The following is a 20,909-nucleotide window of genomic DNA, read 5'->3' as shown; positions in this document are numbered from 1 at the left end:
TTTTTACAGCTACCTGAGAGAGGAAATGGCCTCAAGTTGTGCCCCAGGAGTTTAGATTGAATTTTAGGAAGAAATTCTTGACTGAAAACATTGACAAACATTGGCAGAGGTTGCCCAGGGAAGCATTTGAGCCCTGCCCCATCCCTGCAGGTTTTTGACAGCCAAATAGATGTGGCATTTTAGGGTCACAGCTTATTGGTGTGCTTGGCAGTGCTGGGTTAACATCTGGGACTATTCTTTAGAGGGCTTTCTCTACCTTAACAATTCCCTCAGCCAAACCTGCTGGCAGGTTTAGCAATAAATTGTGCTGGGTGATATGAGTGTCTGCAGTTTCACTGTCTGCTGTTTAATTATTGTATGTTGGCTCTAATTGGCTCCCCCCTTTCTCAATGCTTGCTGTGGGCAGCATTGGCTCAGCAGAGCATTTCCTCCCAAGGATGGGCATGTGAAATAATGCCTGCAGAGATATCTCCTCACAGCCTCATCCAAGTCCTGGGAAGCTTCTGCAGAGCAGGCATGGAGCCTGTCCTAAGCATCACAGCCCAAAAATGCCCGAGCCACAGACAGCTGCCTTGGATGAAAGATGTCCTCAAGGATGGGGTGAGGCTCCAGGGCAAGCAGTGTGGCTCACATCCCACCCTCAGGAGAGAGTCTGTGAGGCTCCAGAAGTCACTCCACATTGTCCCACCAATGCCTCTGCAGTTGCATCCCAGTGAAGCACCAGCAAAAGCCTGGCCAATGCAAGTTCTCCTCCTGCTCTGTGTGTATTCCTTGGAGACTGCAGGATTGGTCTGTAATTTCCAAAAGAGGCCTTTGGATAGAGCCTGACTAAATAACACCCTTCTGCCATCTCAACACCTCAGGCTCAGCCAGGCTGAGTCCCTGACAGCCTCTGGGCTGGGAGTTAAACTTTAATATGAACTGGGGGGAGAAGAACCCAGGCATGACTCAGCCACCCACATTCACTCCTGGCAAGAGCAGTGGGACTGGGGAGAAGCAGAGGGATCAGAGACAGAGCAGGGATCTGAGAGCCAGGGGCTGAGATACATGGAGCCCTGCGACCCACGAGGGAAAAGAGTTGCTGTTGTTGGTGGTGGTCTGGTAGGAAATGCCATTTAGCAGCTGCGTGATTGTGTTTTCTGGGGAGCTGGGGCTGTAAAAACACTGCTTGAGTGTGGGGGTGAATGTTTTTCTTAAAATCATTCCTTTGTCAGATGAAGGGGTTGATTGAGTTCCTGCTGTGGGAGGCTCCTGTCCTTCTCTGGGATGAAGGGGTTTGGGGGGTGGGTGGAGCAGTGGTGCCCACCAAATAAACACTAAATAACAGTCCTTGTTTGGGCTGCCAGGTTCCCCTGTTCCTTGGGTGATTTTGGCTGTAACCATACCTCTAATGTGAAATGCTTTGCAAGAACTGAGAGTGGTAATGCCAAGCTGAGAGGAAATGCCTTCTCTGCCCACTTTTGTTTGGGAATGGTTTTCACCCACTGCTCCTTGCAGAGAGGTGTGAGACCCTAAAGGCCAGGCTGGATGGGGCTCTGAGTAACCTGGTCTAGTGGAAGGTGTCCCTGCCCATGGCAGGGGGTGGAACAAGATGGTCTTTAGCATCCTTTCCAACCCAAACCATCCTGTGAGTCTGTGATTCTATGACAGCTAGGGGCATTGCAGCACCTACGTCTCTCTCTCTTGACTTTTTGGACATTAGCTTCTTGGAAAAGAGTGATGACAGAAGAGGCTGTAGTTCTGACAACAATTCATAATGGAAATTAAATTTTAAAATTTATTTAAATTGCAAACAGTATTTGTACTGTTCTCCCTCACTGTATTCCCAAGGGAATGCTGCTACACCCTGAATTCTAGTGAGGAAGGTAAACAAAGTCCAGAGAGGAGCTGGGAGCTTGCCTACACCAGCTCCTGCTGTCTGTGGCTGAAGAGGTGAGCCCTGCTGCACTCAGTTGCTGTGTGTAAACAAGCCTGAGCTTGGTATAACTTTATAAAAATAGTTTTGATGGGTGGCTTTTGTCTTGGAGACTCTGCAAACACACAGGGCCGCCAGAGGACTGCTCTTCAGTGAAAAACCTTTTAAGGTTCTTGGTCAAAGAACCTCCCTGTTTCTGCTGAGCTGCATCCCCTGATCACTTCTTTCCTTTGATGCATCTCAGTAGTGAGCTCTGAAATACTTCACCCACTATTCCTGATCCTTGTCTTGTAGGTGGGTGCATTAAATGCCTGTTTCTTTGCTAAACGAGGTTTCCATGTTGATGTTTATGAAGCCAGAGAAGGTAAGGTCAGCCTGATCATTACTGTGTGAACTCACCGAAATTCTAAGAAAATAATGAAATCTGAGAGTGGCAGTTTGGGGTTATTCTTTTCTCTCTCCCCCTTAGCTCCTGTGGTGGGGAGGAACATTTATTTGAAGTTCATCTTGTGTGGAGGGAACCCACTCTTTAGCTACTAAAATGATGCCCTTTTTATATTCTTGGCTTATACACTGATTTAAATGCTAACATGTGAAGCCTGGTCTCTGCAGGAAGCATTATAGTACAGTGCTGGGTCAGAAGGAGAGATGGAGCCTCCAGGTCCACAAGGCACCACAAAAGAGAAATTAGGATTTAGAGCCGAGTCACTGGCTCAAAGGCAGAGAAATTGTTCATCTCCAGTATCTGTCAGCTGGCAGACAAAAAAAAAAAACAAACACCTGGGCAGAGGTGGGAAGCAGAGTGGCAGGTGGGAATGATGCCATGGAAAGTGAAATTACCCAAGTGTGCAGTGAAGGGAAGGAGGGGCCATGCCTGACACTGCAGGTAACTGAGTTCCTCAGGAAGGAACTAACAGTCACTGAAGGTAACTCTTCCTGCCCTGATGGACATCAGAACAGGCAGTTCTGCTGCACAGATTACAGCTGCCAGAAGCTCCACAGCTTCAAAAAGCCTCTGACTGCTCTTTCTTCTGAGCTGGATGGATGCTACTGTGCTACTCCAGTTTTTGGCCCATTGCTTACACTGATGTACATGTTGGGAGGAGGAGGCTCTGCCCCATGCCCTGGCCAGACAACCCAGGGAGTCTAAATGAGGCAACTCAGAGGAGGAACAGCCCAATGCCCAGACATTTCCATCTGACCAGCCATGGAAGAGGTGACCTGCCAATGTCCCAAAAAGCATCAGTCTGTGGGTCTCAGCAGAACACGGCAGGCATTCATTGCTCAGCCTTCTCCATTTAGAGGGGAAATGGTTCTTAATGTTAATGGACCCTCTGGCACGTGGGGTGCTGCCAGGATCCAGCATTCCCTTTGCAGCACTTGGCTGCAGCTGCTCCTTCCAGGCTGGAGGTGGCACAGAGGATCCTGGCTGGATTTGCCCCTGGCTGGACCTGCTGTTGCTGCAGGGGGCTTGGGAGATATTCCCCTCACCAGGCTCAAATGGACATTAGGAAGAAGTACATAATACTTTCTTTACCTAATACTTTGTGTGTTCTTTGGTAGGTTAGTACAGAGGACACACAGCAAATCCAAGAGCTTACTAGTGGGATATTAGCAGACAAATCTGTGCCAAAGGCTCTTCAACCAAGTCATATTGAATGTATCTATAATTTTGATATTTTATATGTTTTGTTAATTCAGATTTAAAAGTGTTTAGAGAAAGCCTCCAAAGTTCTCTGTGGACAATTTAAATTCGTTTGGCAAAACCTACAAAATCCTAGCTCAATTATTCATTTAGGCACCATCTTATGAAGAGTAATTAGTAAGGCAGAGTTTAAGAGAAAATGTTATACCTAAACCAAAGCATTATTTAATGTTTTTGTATTAATCTCTAACAATCCACTGTTGCCTTTTCTAATTTATTGCCGGGGAGGAACAAGCAAATGCGGGACAGATTTTCTGCAAGCGGTTTATGAGCATAGACAGATTTCTGAAACCCACACTGTGATGGAGATATGATTGCCCCCATAACCAGCTGCTCTTCCCCTGCAGATATCCGAGTGTCCAGCTTTGCCCGTGGCAGGAGCATCAACCTGGCCCTGTCCCACAGGGGCCGCCAAGCCCTGCGAGCAGTGGGGATGGAGGAGCAGGTACCCAGGCACATGCTGTTAGCAGGGGGGTCTGTCCCTGTGCCCTGTCCTTTCCTGCCCTGTCCCAGCCAGACCTCTTCCACTGCATGCCTGCAGTCTGGCTCTCCCCTGCTTCACAGCACAGCATCTGCCCCACTGCAGGCAGCTGGGATCTGCTCCTGGCAGTGGGTGCTTCCCTGGGACACCAAACACCTTTCAGTGTTTACCTCCCTGCTGTGCTCCCCTCCCTCCTGGAGAAGAGGGTAAACAATGTAGGAGAAGATGGACTCCCAGAAGAGCTGATGCAATAAAGCAGGATGCAGTAAAGGCAGCTGTTTTCCCCACTGACGTGCCCAGATTTGTATTTTCCCAGAAAACCTTGATCTTTGGGCTGACCCCTGAAATCCATCCACAATGCCTTCTGCCCAGCACGCTTGGCTGAGAGCCCAGCATTCCTCTGCAGGGCACTGACTACCATTTAACATCCAGCTGTTGGCAGTGGTGGGATCTCCTGGTTCCTGGATCCCTGCAGAGGAGCCCAGGCTTTGACAACACACATCCCAGTCTCAGGATGTAATTTGGCTTTCATCCCCTGCCCTGTCCAGCACTCTGGGATTTTTCATGTCCCTTCTACCCAAAAACAATTTCCCTCTGATTTTTATGAGAATGAGCTTGTAAGTAATCTCAGTAAACTGAGTATTAAATTGACATGACAGCCCTGTTTAAGTTTTCTCTGGTGATTTGGAAATGTGTGAGGAAAGAGCCCTCCATTCTTCCTCTAGTGCAGTGCTTGGGTGAGGGGATGATGCTTGGCAACTTGTACTAAAAACCCACAGTTGTGGCCAGAAGTGTGGGTTGTGTTCTCTTCTGTTTCAGATTGTGGCCAAGGGCATTCCCATGCGGGCAAGGAGGATACACACACCTTCAGGGAAAAAATACTCTATCCCTTATGGGAAGAAGAACCAGGTACTGGAGCTGCTTTGCAGAGCACAAGAGGTCTTTGCTAGCATTTGTATCTCTGTGTCATGGACAGTGTGGGGCTCATGGATGTGGGAGAGGCTGGAGAGAATGGGGGAAGGGGATTACTGGGAAGGGAGAGTGTTCTGTCTGGCCATGCAGAGTGTCCTTCAGCAAAGCTTTCTGAACCCCCATTTGTTTGCCTTGCAGTACATCCTCTCTGTGGACAGAGCAAACTTAAACAAAGAGCTGCTGACAGGTGGGTTGTCACTTCTGTTTGCAAATTCTTCTAACACACTTCTTGCTGGGGATTTAGGGTTTGCCTCATGACTAGAAGACTTTAAGCCCCAAGCTCCCTTAGCCAGATCTCAGAAAGTAAAAAACCTGAACTAGCAGAGGAAAACCTGTGATGTTTCCCAGCTAAAATAGGAGACATCTCCTCAGCTTTGTCATGGTTTGTGGCATTTTCCATAACCCCTGCTTGTACAGAGACAAATAGAAATTGGAGCTCTATGGCCAAGTATGTAATCAGACTAGACCAAATTTATACAAATTCCTCACTGACTGCAGGCACCTCATCCCATCCTGAACTTCAGTGGAGTGATGGTGGAAAGCAGTCAGTGGCTCATGTCACTGTGGGAAGAAAATCCTTGCAGGATTCCTTGCATTTTTTCAAGTAGTTTATACCATAGTTGGCCAGTCCCAGTGTGCTCTGCCTGCTGGCCCTCACACAACATAGCAAATTATTTGCTGTAACAGCAAAAATCCCTATAATTTAGGGATCTCTTGGAAATATTTTTTGTGGTCGCAGTAAACCCCTCTACATTTAGTTGTCCTTTCTTTTCACAGCTGCTGAGAAGTACTCCAACACTAAACTGTTCTTTGGACACAAGCTCCTCGGGTGCAATGCAGAGCTGGGGACATTATCCATAAAAAGGTAATTCCTGGACAAGTGTGGGATCAAGCACTGTGGTCAGTTATTTTCTGCTTAATCATTCATAAAACCTCAAACAATTGAGCAATCTCAGTTTTGAAACCACTGTGCAGGTAAAATCTTGTGCCAGCTTTGGAGAAGAGACATCAAGGCAGCATTCATGGGGAGACTGAGAAAGGTTTTAGCAACTCACTAAACCCCAGCCTGGCAGCAGGCACCCATTTCCTGGTCTGTGCAGGGGATAAATGTACCAGTATCCACAGCAGTGGCTTCAGGGACAGACTGCTCATCAGGGAGGGTGGAGAACTGGTGATGCCCCATCCCTGGAAGTGTTCCAGGCCAGGCTGGATAAAGCTCTGAGCACCCTGGTGTTGTGTCTCTGCCCATGGAACGGGCTGAGCTTTAAGGTCCCTTCAAACCCAAACCATTCTGTGGTTCCATGATCTTGTTTCACAGTCTTTCACAGAAGTTCTGGTCCTACCCCCCCCCATCCCTCCTGGCAGGTGCTGCGGGCCCTGCAAAACAGCAGCATTATCCCAAAGGTGCCTACTGCATTGCTGAGTAGACCTGACAGAGTTGTGCTTGATAATCTACAGGGTAATTATTTATCCTACTGCCATGCTTCCCAGGCAGTGAGAGCTGATCTTCCCTCACCCTAGAAGATTATTAACAAATAATTATTTTGCAAAAGGCAGATCCTCTGGGCGCAGTGGTGCTGAGCTGCCTGGAGTAACAGGAAGATTAACCACAGAATAATGTGGTTAGGGTGGGAAGGGACTTCAAAGATCAGATTGATCCAAGGTACTGTCTTTCTTTCAGAGCTGACCAGCAGACCTTGGAAGCGACCTATGATCTCATTGTGGGGTGTGATGGAGCCTTCTCAACAGTGAGGAAACAGTTCATGAGGCAAACACGCTTTAACTACAGCCACGAGTACATTCCTCATGGCTACATGGAGCTGACCATCCCTCCCAAGGATGGAGATGTGAGTGTGCCTGGCCCAGGGGCTGCTACAACCTTCACAGGTTGGATATCCCACCCCCTTCTCACTGCTGCTCTGCCATACCAGCTTTGGAAGAATTAATTTCTCACCTGGGGTTCGGGCAAGGGGTCTAAACCTTTCCAAAGAGAAGGCATGGATCTCTTCCTCTTCCAAAAGTGGGGCAAATGTTGGTACCTGCATGCAAAAATCCTAGAGAGCCTGTCCTGGAGTGGTGGGATTAACTCTGGCTCTGAGAGGTCCTGGAGGTATGGGAACACATCTGCAGGGACATCAGCAATTGCAAAGCATCCAATTTTTGCCCATATTTCTTACCCTTTCCTCTTTCCCTTGCTCTGTGTCTCCCTGAAGCATCAGGGGTCAGAAAGGGGCCCTGCAGTGGTTGTGTCTTCCCATGGGAGCTGTTGTGCTGGTGTGGAGGGGAGCCAGAGCCTGGGCTGGGGGAGCTGAGCAGGGCAGGTCAAGGATACAAGGCAATTTTCTTTCTCTTTCAGTTTGCCATGGAACCAAACTACCTCCATATCTGGCCAAGAAACACCTTCATGATGATTGCACTGCCCAACATGGTGCTAATGCTCTCTTGGGGCACAGGATGGGGCTGGTGGGGATGAACAGCTGTAATGGCAGGGATTGGGAGGGTCAGGAGTCACAGAATAACCCAAACACAAAATCAATTGGATTGGAAAAGACCTCTAGATTGGAAAAGACCACAGAGTCCAACCTATGCCCCAGTACCACCTTGTAAACCAGACCATGGCACTGAGTGCCACATGCAGTCTTTCCTTAAAAACCTTGGGACAGTGACTCCACCATCTCCCTGGGCAGCCCATTCCAATGTCTAATCACCTTTTCTGTGAAGAAATTCTTCCTGATGTCCAGTCTTAACCTCCTCCTGCAGCTTAAGACTGTGTTCTCTTGTTTTGTCCCTTGTTCTGTGGGAGCAGAGCCCAACCTCCACCTGGCTCCATCCCCCTGTCAGAGTGTCATAGAGAGTGGTCAGGTCTCCACTGAGCCTCCTTTTCCCCAAGGCTAAACACCCCCCAACTCCCTCATCCTTCACCAGCTCTGTTGTCCTTCTCTGGACAATGTCCTTCCTAAATTGAATGGCCCAGAACTGGACACAGCACTCGAGGTGTGGCCTCACCAGTGCTGAGTACAGGGGAAGAATCACTGCCCTGGTCCTGCTGGCCACACTGTTTCTCATGTAAGCCAGGTGCCACTGGCCTTCTTGGCCACCAGGGCACATACTGGCACATGTCCAGAGAAGGAGCCAGGAGGGACACCCAGCCAGGAGGGACAGCCAGCCAGGGGGGACACCCAGCCAGGGGGGACACCCAGGAGGGACAGCCAGGCTGACCACAGCCCAAGGGCGTGCAGGACAGGGTGCTCAGAGCCAGTCCCATCTCGCAGTGCTGAGCAGGTACCTGTGGCACCTCTCTCTGCCCACACACCTGAGTCCAACCAGATCCCACAAACCAGCACTCTGCAGCTGGATGTTATCAATTACACACCAGCAGCACCAGCACTGACCCATGCTGGCCAGTCACAGACAGTCTCTGCCTCCCCTGTGCCCACCATGAGGAAGGGGTGGCCGGACATTTGTCCCTTGCTCTTCCACTGGGTCACTGTCATTGCCAGGCTGGCAGGCTGGGCACTGAGCTGCTGCTTCAGGTGCCATGTGTTCTCTCTGCTGTCTGGGCTTCTTACTGACCTTCTTTGCTGGCTGGCAGGACAAGTCCTTCACCTGCACGCTCTTCATGCCCTTTGAGGAATTTGAGAAGCTGACAACAGGCGAGCAAGTGCTGGGTTTTTTCCAGACCTACTTCCCAGATGCCATTCCCCTCATCGGAGAGTAAGTGTTCCCATCTCCCCTTTTCACTCATCAACACATTTATCTATTATGGGATGGGCTTTTTATTGGATGATATTAAGTCTCAGCCGTGTTAGGCAGTCTCCTTTCCTTCTAAAATGAATTTTCTCATTTTCATATTAACTGAGAAACTCAGATATTCTCTTGTATGTCCTTCCTATATTGACCAACATCCGCCCACAGTAAGAGGATCTGATCAAGTTGTGTGCAGAACTTAAAACCTGCAGACAAAATATCTCATCCACAGGGGGGAAGCTGACTTCCACATTTTTCCCAGCACAAACAGCCTAGTGCACAGGCTTGGGGTTTGCATACCAAAGCTGACAGTGCCTGTGGCCTGGCTTCCTGAGCTTGGACATGGCACAGCTTGCTCTTCTCTCTGGTGGTCCCACACAACAAAATCTGTTGTTTTACCTGAAGGCAAGAGCTGAAGCACGATTACTTTTTGCTGCCAGCCCAGGCCATGATCTCTGTGAAGTGCTCTTCCTACCACCTCTCCTCCCGGTGCCTGCTGATGGGAGATGCTGCGCACGCTGTTGTGCCCTTCTATGGGCAGGGCATGAATGCAGTAAGTTCATGGCTGGCCTGTCCCTCTTGGTGGGGATTCCACTCCTTTCACACAGGCACAAACACCTGGTTTTAGTGTTTAACTCTGTGGGGTTGCCTGTCCCACAGCCTGATGTCCTCTGCACGGGCAGGGGTCGAGCTCCCTTCAGGATGTCCTCCTGGGAAGGATGGGGGACAGGGTGATGATGCCACCTTCCCATGGAACAGAGGACTATAAATATGGGAGGGGGGTCCAGGCAGCTGGGAAAGGCAATCCCCCCAGTTTCTCTCAAGACCCCTGTCAGAGGGTCCTGGAGTAAGACTCCTGCTCTGAAGCAGTGGTCAGTAGGACTAAAGAGCTACCTTAGCTAAACATCCATGAGAGCACTTCTCCTGAATCTATGGGTCATTTATGCCCCATAACCCTCTAATATTCCTCCCAGGGCTTTGAAGATTGTCTGGTCTTTGATGAACTAATGGACCAGTTCCACGATGACCTAGGTAAGTGAGGTGGCTGGGGACGTGTGAGAGCAGAGGCACATCCCTCTGCACCTCAGGGCAGCTGGATGCCCTGCAGGGAGCTGCCTGTGAACTGTTGCTTTCTTCTCCCAGGTGCCTGCCTCCCTGAGTTCTCCAGGCTGAGGGTGCCAGATGACCACGCCATCTCGGATTTAGCCATGTACAATTACATAGAGGTAGGTGAGCCCCACACAGACCTGTGGTTCCATGGGCCATGCACACTGTGCTGCTCTCAAGGTGCATGCAGCAGGCATCCCCACTGAGGCTGAGGAGACCCCACCTCCAGGACAGTGGGAGAGGTAGCAAAGCACAGGAGAACTCTGACAAAACTCATTGCAAAGGGGTGAGTGTTGCTCTGTTGCAGATGCGTGAGCACGTTAATTCAACGTGGTTCATTTTCCGGAAGCGTGTAGACAACTTTCTCCATGCCCTCATGCCTTCCACCATTGTCCCACTGTACACCATGGTAAGCCAGTGGGTCATCCCCCACTTCTGTGAGCTCCTCCTGCCTGGCTTTGGGGTGGTGACATTCTCCTGCAACCCCTCCCAGGTGACCTTCACCAGAATTCGCTACCACGAGGCCCTTCAACGCTGGAAATGGCAGACAAAGGTTGGCCAAGGGTGGTGCCCATCCTCCCCATGCCATGAGTCTTGGGAGCATCCTGTACCCCAGCACAGCTCAGCTGTGGGGGCAGCTTTGGTGTTGGGATACTGCCAGCTGTGATGGCTTTGCTTGGTGGTGCAGGGTAGGGGCCAGCCTCTGATGATGTTGGGGTTTCTCTTTGTGCTTGCAGGTAATTAATAGAGGGCTCTTTGTTGTGGGGGCAGCAGGACTGGGTGGCACCTACCTGCTGATAAAGCGTCTGGCACGGAACTTGAACTTCTGCTTGGAAGACTTTTGGGGCTGGTCCCACTCTCTGAAGAATATTGGAAATCTTACCTTTGGTATACAAGTGGTTTAAATGTATGGGGAGTTCCTTGTAATGAAAACAAAGGCACAGACTGTTGGCTCAGCTGGGTGATTTTTGTTTCTCTAGGGATGTGGTTTGGAAGCTCCTGTAGCCCCTTGGAAGCAGTTTGGCCTCTCTCCCTCTCCCACTGTCATGCAGTGTCCAGAAAGCCTCACACCTTGGCAGCCTGGTCTCAAGGCATGTGGTGTGTAGATGTGGCACTTAGAGATTACGGTTTAGTGTTGGACCTGGCAGTGATGGGTTAATGGTTAGATGATTAATGATCTTAGAGTTTTTTTCCCCAACCTTAATAATCCTGTGATTCTATGACCTGATGGCATGTCCCAGCCTGCAGACTGCTGCTCTTAGCAAAAACAAGCTAACATTTTGAGGGTCCTGAAGCCAAAAATAGCTGCAGCCTGGGATAGTACTAGGAGGATTATCAGACACACTTTCCTTCTTACCTTGCCCAAGACCCTCACAGTCACTGCTTAAGAACAATAAAATGGCCCAAATTCACCCCGATCTGATGTGGATGAGAACTGCTGTGCACTATTCACTGAGTCAGTTTTGGCTCACAAGGGAGCACCATTCAGGGTATAGATGAAAAATGTGTAAAACAGTTTGCTTCTCTAGCTGGGATCTTTCCCAAGCACTGTACATATGGAAGATGGCAGCAATGACAAGGTGTGACTGTAGTTTCTCCAATGAACACTTTACCTGCTGCCCTTACACCTAATTCTTAGCAGGACAGACGTGTTTACCTTATATATTAATCTTTATTCACATTAATCTTCAGAGAGCAAATAAAGATGCAACATAAAACAACTCTATGCAAATTAATCCCAAACTTAAAGCAAATAAGGAACTGCACCACTGTTTCACAGGAATGACCCACAAGGTAAGAGCAACTGGCTGCTGTGTGTGGTTGGGATAAGTGCTGAGCTGGAGATATTCTGGGTACTGCCAGGTGTTTTGCACAGCTGGCTCCTGTATGTCTGACACAGTCACAAAGCAGGGACATCATGCCCCAGGGGGTGGAAGAAGCTATGGCTGAAGTCCAGCCTGCATTTTCCAGGTGCTCATAGATTGTAGATGAAGTTTCATAGATCCAACAGTGGCTCCTGACTGTGCAGGAAGAGATAAGCTAAGCATGCAGAAGCCCAGGCAGAACCTTGTCTAAGGTAGGTCTGAGCAGGGAGCGATGTCAGGAAGCAGTTGGTGCTTTGGGAAAAAGATCCAGTGCATCTTTTCCAGCTGCTCTTCATCACAAGGTAGAGGTGCTCACTATCCTTTAGGGCCTATCACATCACTGTAGCCTCTAGAGCAGTTGCTTGGACCCTTTATGTCCAACTCAGCACTGAGTTCTCTGAAAAACATGGCATAGCTGTGGAGACCGATGCAGCAGGGGAAGGCATGGAGCAGCCTGGAGGCAGATCCTACCGGAGCAGAAGAGAGAGGGCAGTTTTGAAATCCCAGCTCAAAATCAAAGCTGGAAGCACTCTGTGCTCTCAGCTGGCCTTGGGGCTCAGTGTCCAAGACTGCTGCCAGAAAGCAAAGTTAGCATCAGGAGATGGGACAGGAGCCACTGTATATTCCTGTGGTGGTCCCCTCTACCAGCTCCACTAACACAAACCTCAAGCAGTGGGTCAGGAGATTGGCATGGGTGCAGTCCCTCAGCCTGCACCTGACATGATGGGGGCCTCTTTGAAGAAGGGACGAAACCATAAGGACAAAGAAGAAGGGGCGGGAGCCTTAGTTTAAGATTTCCTTAGTCTGAGCTTTCCTTAGCTTGGCATTTACATATTTAACAGTGTCTCTCAGTGCTGCCAGGTACTGCCTCAGTCATTGAACCTGGGATTGACGACAGTGGTGGTGGCACTCTTGAAGAGGGGATTATCAGCCTGGAGGGAGAGAAGTGAGAGGCTTGTGTTGGATTTCCAGCAGAGCATTACCCATCCCACCCATCCAAATGCCAACAACACAGACAGCACTGGAAGAAGAGTCCATAGGATATTTAGGGCCCTAAATGGCAAAATCCAGCTGGGCTGAAGAACGAGCAGTGGGGAGGGCTCAGGTCTACATGGCTGCCTCTGGAAAGGATGTCCCCTCCTATTTTCCCCTCCCCAGTGGATCTGAGCAGCCCAGAACACCCCACTGAGCCCCAGATAGGCTCTCTTACATCATTCCACTTGGCTTTGGTCTTCTCCTTCTCAAACCGGCGATATTCCCGACGGTCCAGCAGCTCCATCAAGAGCCTCCAGATGACCAGGACCAGGACGCCAATGAGGAACACGCCAGCCACGGTGCCGCCCACAATCAGGGGGACATTGGGGGGCTCTGGGCATTCTATGGGACAAACAGATTGTGTCAGGCTGCAGCCCCTGGCAAAGCAGCGAGGCTACCATGGCAGGGCTGGCAGCCTGCCTGTGACAGGGCAGGAGGAGCTGGGATGGGATACCTCTATCCGGATTAACGATGATGGTGTACATATCCTGGCCATCCTCCTGGACCATATGGAAGGACATCCAGCAGTTCTGGGAATCCTTTTCCCTGCATTTTCTATCATTCGTGCTCTCCTCTGTTGAGTTCATGCGCAGATGGATGTTGGGACAGGCCTGGGAACAGTTCTTCTCAAAGGGGCCACTGTTGAAGAACTTGCACTCCACACAGGAGCTGCAAAACAAGCAGCCTCAGCCCACATCTGCAGGGCCAGAAACCCCCTTACCTGGCTTTGGCTACAGCTGGGCTCTGCCCAAGCACAGGCAGGGCCAGATGCTGGGGATCCCCGCTGCCCCGTGCCCTGCGTGTGCACATCACTCACATGTATTTGCCGCAGGGGGAAGGGCAGCCCGGGCACTCCTGGCAGAAGGGGGGCTGGTACCCTGCCTGGCACTGGCAGCGGTTGCAGTGGCAGGTCCCACGGAGGCTGCACACACTCCGGCTGTTGAGGCTGCAGCCCTCTGTCGATTGCTGGCACTGGCAGGCGCTGCCCTCGTACCCAGGCAGGCACCTGCACGCCCCGCAGTCACACTGCCCTCGTGCTGCAGAGGAGAATCCTTCAGATCCTGCAGCCAGCCAGGCAACCCTCCCTCTGCCCGTGCTTGGAGAGCATCACCCACCCTGTCCCCACAATATCACTCTGTGGGACGCTCAAGGAGGTCCCAGGAGAACATCACCCACCCTGTCCTCACAGTATCACTCTGTGGGACGCTCAAGGAGGTCCCAGGAGAACATCACCCACCCTGTCCTCACCACATCACTCTGTGGCACGCTCAAGGAGGTCCCAGGAGAACATCACCCACCCTGTCCTCACCACATCACTCTGTGGGACGCTCAAGGAGGTCCCAGGAGAACATCACCCACCCTGTCCTCACAGTATCACTCTGTGGGATGCTCAAGGAGGTCCCAGGAGAACATCACCCACCCTGTCCTCACAGTATCACTCTGTGGGATGCTCAAGGAGGTCCCAGGAGAACATCACCCACCCTGTCCTCACAGTATCACTCTGTGGGATGCTCAAGGAGGTCCCAGGAGAACATCACCCACCCTGTCCTCACAGTATCACTCTGTGGGATGCTCAGGGATATCCTCCAGGCTGGTGTGGTGGGACCCAGCAGCCCCAAACCCTCCCACTGGGGTTATAGCAGAAAAAGGCCTCATCTCCCCGGGCATTTAATTCTCCCAAGCAGGAGAAGCTGTCGCGGGTGCATCACCTGGGCCGCCGCAGAGGGAGCCATTGAAGAACTCGCAGTTCATGTTGTCACACTCACAGTAGGTGCCATAGATGTACTTGCCAGGGGTGTCACTGGTGTGGCAGGCACAGCGCCCGCACACGCAGTCCCCCTGCCCCGAGCAGATCAGCGAGCTGTTGTCCCTCCGGCAGCTGTGCTCCAGCTCCTTGCTGCTCTTCCCTTTGGTGTCACACTCGCAGTTCTTCCCTGTGTATCTTGAATTGCAGCTGCCGCCAGAGGAGAGGGGCAAGCTCGGGTCAGTGGCCGTGGGGCATGCCCAGACCTCTGCAAAAGTGGAGCAAGTCTGGGACAGCCTCACCAAAGACCAATGACAGCATGTTGGTGCTAACTCATGCTGCAGCAGGGTGGCTGACTGGGAGCAAACCCCAGAAATGCTGCTTTTCCAGCAGTCATACTGACACAACCGAAAAAATGTCCAGAAGTTATTGTTATATTTATAATTCCCAAGCCTTTGCCAAGGAGATGTGAGTATTTCCTGAGGAAACACAGTCTTTTCCTCTCCTTGTCACAGAGAGGCCATGAAGCGATAATTACACTAAAAGACCTATGTGAACTACAGCCAAGAAATGGGATTTTGAGAGATTTCTACAGGAATCTGTGTCTGCTCAGTGGGTATATTGGTGGATGATTTGATACTGGGATGGATGGGTTGAGGCCCTCAGGAAAACAGCATAACCTCCACTAACAGAAGAGCCACCTCATTGTGTCCCCTGCCTCCGTGAACATAAGGGACAGCTCCACAGGGAATGCATTAATCCACCTCTCTGGACAAAACAAATCATGCAAAGCTACATAGCCTAGCTCTGGCTTGGCCCAACATCCCTCTCCCAGCAATTCCCCAGCTCTGGCAGCATTTGAAATCGTGTTTTGTGTGGACAGCACATACCTGCAGATCCCACACTCAGTGATGCCTTGCCCACTGCAAGCAGCTGGGTTGGGCTGGTCGTTGCAGTGGCAGTCACAGATGCTGGCTACATGGACAGTGAGGGTGTCTGTGAAGCCCAGTGGCCGGATGGTGAAGGAATAGTTTGAAATGCACTCCTTGGCTGTGACCTTCACTTTGAAGGTGACCTAGAAATGCAGAGTAGGACAGGGAAGGGCAAGACACCCAGCTGTCAGAGTGTGGTATTGGCCCTAGTCTGAGGACATGCACATCCAGAACAAGGATATGGGAGGATCTCCCACATCACAGAGCATTTTGGACACTCTGGGCATTAAGTTAATATAAACAGAAAGCCTGGAAGAGCAGGCAGGTTTCCTGTCATTGAACAGGATGGGCAACGGAAACTGTGCAAGCTGTGGGGTGTTCAGGTACAGGAGAGCATACCTCATCATTGATCTTGACATTGTCACACTGGCCTCTTGCATCATCCACGGAGTCCTTGTCATTTTTGCATTTGGAGTCATATTTGACATTCAGAGTGTCCAGCAAGGTGGAATGGTCCAAGATGATCCGCGAGGAGAGGTTCTTTGGGAAAATGGTGGAGAAAGGGCCATCAGTCCAAGAGGAGACTGAACCAAGAGGGTATGGGGTTGCAGGTCAGGAAAAAGAGCCATAGAGCACCATAGGTCAGGATCTCAGCTGCCTGGGGTGGTTCTGGAAATGCAGGTAATGTCATTGGAGAGGTGGGAACTCCAGCACTTACATTGTAGGCCACTTGGATGAGTTCAATGATGTTGCTGGAGTCCTCATTCAGCTCTCCCACCGCCGACTTTGGGATCATTTCACTGAGTTTCTGCCAGTGGAGAGCAAAGAGGTGAGCACTTCCTACCATGTGGCAGCAGAGCAGGAGACACACAGCTGTGTCTGTCCTCCTGCAGAGGGGATGGAGGCACCTGGGCCATCTGATATAGTCTCACCTTGTAAACATCCACCACCCTACTGGTGACAGCAAAAATGGGCTGAATGTTGTTTTCGGCAAGTTTCTGGACCAGCTGGCCAACAGATGGGTAGTCCTGGATGGGGAGAGGGATAGCACACTCGGCACAAGCTCCCCCACCAGCAGAACAGTAGACACTTCAGATATGGCAGCACAACTTATGGTGATCAAGGTGATGTTTTGGTCTCTATACCAGGCTGTTTTACATGACACAGTCTTTTCTGCTGGGGGAGTGCTGGAGCCCTGAAGCCTGGGAGTTTTGAACTTTCTGTGTTTTCTGACACTGACCCTCAAAAGAACACTGCTTTTGACTTGAGGCCTTGGAGAAGGCTTCAAGATTTGAGTAATAAAGTTAGAATCACCAGTGTGTAATTAGAATAGAAGTGTGTAATTACACATGGTGAAAGGTTTTGAATTTAGGATTTTAGAATATAGTAATAGGTGTGGGACACATTCTTAAGCGTTGTCTCTTTCTTCCTTCTTGTTTCTTCTTCATGACTTCAGGTGGTAGTTTTTGGATTGGATAGTTAGTGCCACAGTGCAGGTCACAGGTGTTTGGTTATTGGGTTAAAAGTATAAATAATATAGATGTTATCTTTTAATTGGATAGTTAGCCTTTAAAAGATCTTGTAACTAGATAAATACACCTCCATTTTCTCACTTTCTGCTTGATAGCTAAGTGTTGCAAATTCTCTATAGATAAAATTTAATAAACAACCAAGTCCAAACGAGAAATCCATCTCCTTCATGTTTTAATCCTGACTCTAAGTGAAGCCAAAAAAAAAAAAAAAAAATAAAAACAAATCACTAATTAAATAGTGCAACTAACCCATTTCAGGCGAGTGAGGTGGGGGAGGAGGGGGGTGTTGGAGATGCTGAAAAGCCCACAAGTACTTACAAACTCATTGCTCCTTTTGTACATGTTGTCCTCCAAGTGGCACTGGCCATCATTGGGGGTCAGGATGCCCGCAAGCTTGCCATCCCCAGCAAAGTGGAAGCCATCATCAGTAGCAAACACCAGCAAGCGGGTCACATTGCGCCACCCAATCAGGTCCTGCAAGTGGCACAGAGAGAGAGTGGCCCCTGTCCCTGAGCAGGGCTGGCAGGACAGTGCCAGTGGAACGTGCCCCTTTCCAAAGTCCTGTGTCAGCCACAGCTTGGGGCAGGGCCACAAGGAATGTGGGTTAAGGGAGATCAGGGTTAGGAGGCTCTGGGGTAAGATGCTCTCTTGTACTCTGCGGAGTGACCTGTCCTGCTGCCAGATCAGAATTTAGGCAGGATGGGCTTGCAGAGCCCACCTGGAATGGGGCAGAGCCACCCGTGTGCATGGGCAGCAGCCCTCCTGCCCGAGCACAGTTGCTGGCAGCAGGGCAGGTGCAGGACTCACCCCGCACACTGCTGCCTGCATCATGGCATCCAGCCCCCCCTCCGGGGCATCCAGGTTCCCGGAGATGAACTGCTTCCCCACTTCATTCTCGAACTGCTTGGCGTTGTCAGTCAGTGACAGAATGTGCTTGAAGGCGAAGGGAGGCTGGCACTTCTTGTCCTTGTTGGGGCAGGGGTTCTTCAGCTTCTCAGGGTGTGTGTTCACAAAAGGCAGCACTGTCTTGTCCACAAAGGAGCCAAACCCTAGGAGAGCCAGACTACAGTTTCAGGGGCAGGGCACAGGGCACAGGGCAAGGACAATCTGCTGGCCCCAGCGTACATGCCCATGTCCCTTGCCATGCCACACTCTTCAGCCCGGCAGAGGACATCTGCTGTCCACTTCCTGCATCCCCCTCCAGCCCTGCAGCTCTTCCCAGCAGCACACAGATGTGCCAGACCAAAGACAGGCTCACCGATGCGCCGAGAAGGGGTGGTGCTCTCCAGCGCCCTGAGCAGCTCCCCTCCCAGCTTCTTCACGTTCTCCAGGTCATCCAGCATGGAGTAGGAGAGGTCCATAAGGTAGTAGAGGTCAATGGGATACCCCATGGCACGGCGAAACTTCACCTCAAACACAGCAGGCTGGCCTGAGGGACAGGGATGGTGGGATCAGCTGCCATGTTGTACCAGCTTGTGCCATCACCCACCCCTCCTCTCTCTTGGACGAAAACAGGTAGAAATGCAGGCGGCTGCACACGTGTTGCTGTGTGCCAGGTGAGTCTGGGGATGAGTGGAAGGGCATTGTTGGCAGACCACAAGAAGAAGGGTTTTGGGAATGTCAGACAGAGCATACCTATCCTCAGCTTCAGGTGCACCTCTTGTGGAGTCAGCTGTGTCTTGCTGTCTAAGGGGTGGTCCCGTGTTTTTTCAATGTCATTTAGTGGAAACACAGTCTCACTATCAGGGCATCCCCTCTGCTTCAGCTGCTCCACGGTGTCACAGCGGATGGAGTCTGGCTCACCAGCTTTGGTGAAATTCTGTGTGTGACAACACCAGAAGGAAAAAAATAATCAGAGGAGCAGGAGGTGAACAGGTATCTTACAAGATGACCTGGCCCCCAAACCAGGTCTCCAGGGAATTGATGGAGAAAAGAAAACCTTTGATGTGTATTGATGGAGAAATGTCATGGCTGTTGGGTCCCTCCTGGCCCCATCCTCCATGCGGGACATGAAACACTCCCACAATGAAGTCGGGCAGAGCCAGGCAGGAAGGGTGACTGTCTTGATGCCTGTTAGCTGACTGCTGGGGGCTGACAACTAGACAGGCTTACATGGAACCTACCAGCTTCTTGCACCAGGCACAGCCAGGACCAGACCGAATGCAGTCCTTGCAAATGCCCACCTTGATCTTGGGGCACTCCATGGCAAAGGCTGGAAAGACAAAAAGACAGCTGGTGTGGTGGGGCAGTTGGGGGTGTTCAGACACCCAACACCAGGCACCCATGGTGGCCTAAGCATGCCCTGCCTCTCAAACCGATGCTGGGGACCTGGAAGGGTTTTCAGCTGCCTTGCTGTCCTGCAGCTGGGCTGGCTCGTGTTAAGTCCAGATCCCAGGAAGTGTAAGGACATGGCCTTGGCACATTTGTCAATGCTGTGTTCCCACTGCTGTTGGGCAGCATTTCAGATCCCCCCATTCTTTCACTGCCTGTGGGAGGAAGGCAGGTTGGGCTCACCTGTTGTCACTAGCAGCAGCACCCAGGTCACTGCTGGCAGGTGGAGGCAGCAGTCACGAGGCATTTTCTGCAGGACAAAAAGCATTCTTGTGACCACCTGAGATACACCCCAGGGATGGGGTAGCCACAGTTTCTCTGGGCAACCTGTGCCGAGATCACATTCGTTAACACTGTCATGTGTCACACCTTTCCCCAGTAAAGCCCTGGAGCAAACCCTGACAGTCTAATTGCCTTGCAACACAGATGAACATGGGGAAGTCTGAAAAGAGGAATTTGTCAGAAGAAGAAAAAGAGTAAGAAATCACAAAGGAACAACAGACATTGCCCTTTTTAGCAATATTAGACACAGCATACGGGAACCAGGTCATCAGTTTCAAAATAACTCTGATAGCTGCCCTGAGTAAGAAAAGAACCACTCCTTGGCTCCTGACATCACCCTTCCTGTGAACTTGCCAAAACAATAGCTCAGAGTGATGTGGAAATGAGAAAAATGAGAAAACATGAAGACACTAAGGCAGGTTAGTACATTAGGGCTGCTCAGATCCCCTTCTGAGGCATCAGGGTGTGCCTTCTCAGCTCATCAGCCTCTGCAAGCACCACACCAGCTGAGGATGACACTGGTCAGCCTTGAAAGGATGTCTGGTCTCCTCCCAAGGGCAGAGAGAAGGTCTAGGTAGGTCAGTGGGCAATGTTTGCACAGTCAGGTTTGGTGCCCAGCTGTGGTATAGATTTTGAGATGGGGCAGGACTCTAAGGGTAGTGGCCATCACTGATTATGGCTGGGGACATCTGGAAGCCCACCTTGCCCTGGATCTAGTCCCCCTGGCAGAGCTCCACAGCCAACACCACACTGCTGCACAGTCAACAAGAGGCACTTGGTCATACAGCCAAACCCTCAGGGTAACGTGGCCTGGGAATTCTGCCACATCTGCACAAGACCATCCTATGGTGGGTGGCCAGAGCCCTTCTGGACAAAGAGCCCTGCAACTTCCTCTCTACTAGTCCAGTCCCCCACGGTAAGATTTTAAGGGCGTAATTTATTGTCACAGCTGCAATGTCCCTGTCTGTGTGTCATGCACGCCCTGTGCTTCACTGGCCCAACACATTCCTGTCACCTCCAGATTCTGCCAGCAGAGTTTGAGCTTGCAGGGAAGAAAAGTGGGTCCTGCCTTTGTTTCCTGTAGAACTCAGTGACTGACACACCAAACGTGCCTAGTTAGGCTCCAGTTCTGCTACAAACCAATAGTCCCACACATGCTGTGAGGACCAAACTCAATGAGCTCCTGCTATTCCACCTGCCCAGTGTTTCCTGCCATCATGCTGAAGTGTGCAGTGGTGATGGGATACAGCTCTGTGACCTC

General features: G+C 50.8%; 2 protein-coding genes across 3 annotated transcripts; one reads left to right on the top strand and one right to left on the bottom strand.

The window, feature by feature from the left end:
* Window positions 1–1,047: 1,047 nt before the first annotated feature.
* Window positions 1,048–10,832, top strand: KMO (kynurenine 3-monooxygenase). The gene is made up of 15 exons (XM_062506635.1): window positions 1,048–1,101; window positions 2,210–2,279; window positions 3,968–4,065; window positions 4,921–5,010; window positions 5,212–5,260; window positions 5,851–5,938; window positions 6,755–6,920; window positions 7,430–7,501; window positions 8,666–8,787; window positions 9,226–9,373; window positions 9,795–9,852; window positions 9,964–10,046; window positions 10,235–10,336; window positions 10,421–10,480; window positions 10,665–10,832. Exons 1-15 carry the CDS (start codon window positions 1,048–1,050, stop codon window positions 10,830–10,832), a joined length of 1,428 nt encoding a protein of 475 aa, XP_062362619.1.
* Window positions 10,833–11,680: 848 nt separating this feature from the next.
* On the bottom strand, window positions 11,681–19,634 carry ITGB2 (integrin subunit beta 2). 2 transcript variants are annotated; one of them, XM_062506604.1, is made up of 15 exons: window positions 19,550–19,634; window positions 19,159–19,247; window positions 18,671–18,854; window positions 18,294–18,464; window positions 17,843–18,084; window positions 17,354–17,509; window positions 16,436–16,531; window positions 16,222–16,311; window positions 15,903–16,043; window positions 15,462–15,646; window positions 14,537–14,781; window positions 13,645–13,864; window positions 13,282–13,496; window positions 13,003–13,169; window positions 11,681–12,724 (listed from the first exon to the last, which is right to left on the bottom strand). In XM_062506604.1, exons 1-15 carry the CDS (start codon window positions 19,632–19,634, stop codon window positions 12,662–12,664), a joined length of 2,349 nt encoding a protein of 782 aa, XP_062362588.1. In that variant the 3' UTR covers window positions 11,681–12,661. The 2 variants fall into 2 exon arrangements, with proteins under 2 accessions (XP_062362588.1, XP_062362589.1); XM_062506605.1 differs by having other exon boundaries at window positions 13,282–13,505; window positions 13,642–13,864; window positions 19,550–19,613.
* Window positions 19,635–20,909: the final 1,275 nt, after the last annotated feature.

The sequence above is a fragment of the Cinclus cinclus genome, chromosome 21 (genome assembly GCF_963662255.1).
Source record: "Cinclus cinclus chromosome 21, bCinCin1.1, whole genome shotgun sequence".
NCBI lineage: Eukaryota > Metazoa > Chordata > Aves > Passeriformes > Cinclidae > Cinclus > Cinclus cinclus.
The sequence above is the reverse complement of the archived record's forward strand: the minus strand, read 5'-3'. Positions and strand labels throughout refer to the sequence as shown.

Excerpts from the sequence above, each read along its gene's own strand:
- KMO (XM_062506635.1), top strand. The coding sequence starts at position 1,048 with ATGGAGCCCTGCGACCCACGAGGGAAAAGAGTTGCTGTTGTTGGTGGT. Across the intron at positions 5,011-5,211 it reads CTTATGGGAAGAAGAACCAG|TACATCCTCTCTGTGGACAG; the intron begins GTACTGGAGCTG and ends TTTGCCTTGCAG. Across the intron at positions 10,481-10,664 it reads GCTGGAAATGGCAGACAAAG|GTAATTAATAGAGGGCTCTT; the intron begins GTTGGCCAAGGG and ends TTGTGCTTGCAG.
- ITGB2 (XM_062506604.1), bottom strand. The coding sequence starts at position 19,634 with ATGCTTTTTGTCCTGCAGAAAATGCCTCGTGACTGCTGCCTCCACCTG. Across the intron at positions 18,855-19,158 it reads GTGCCTGGTGCAAGAAGCTG|AATTTCACCAAAGCTGGTGA; the intron begins GTAGGTTCCATG and ends TGTCACACACAG. Across the intron at positions 18,465-18,670 it reads GCACCTGAAGCTGAGGATAG|GCCAGCCTGCTGTGTTTGAG; the intron begins GTATGCTCTGTC and ends CCTGTCCCTCAG.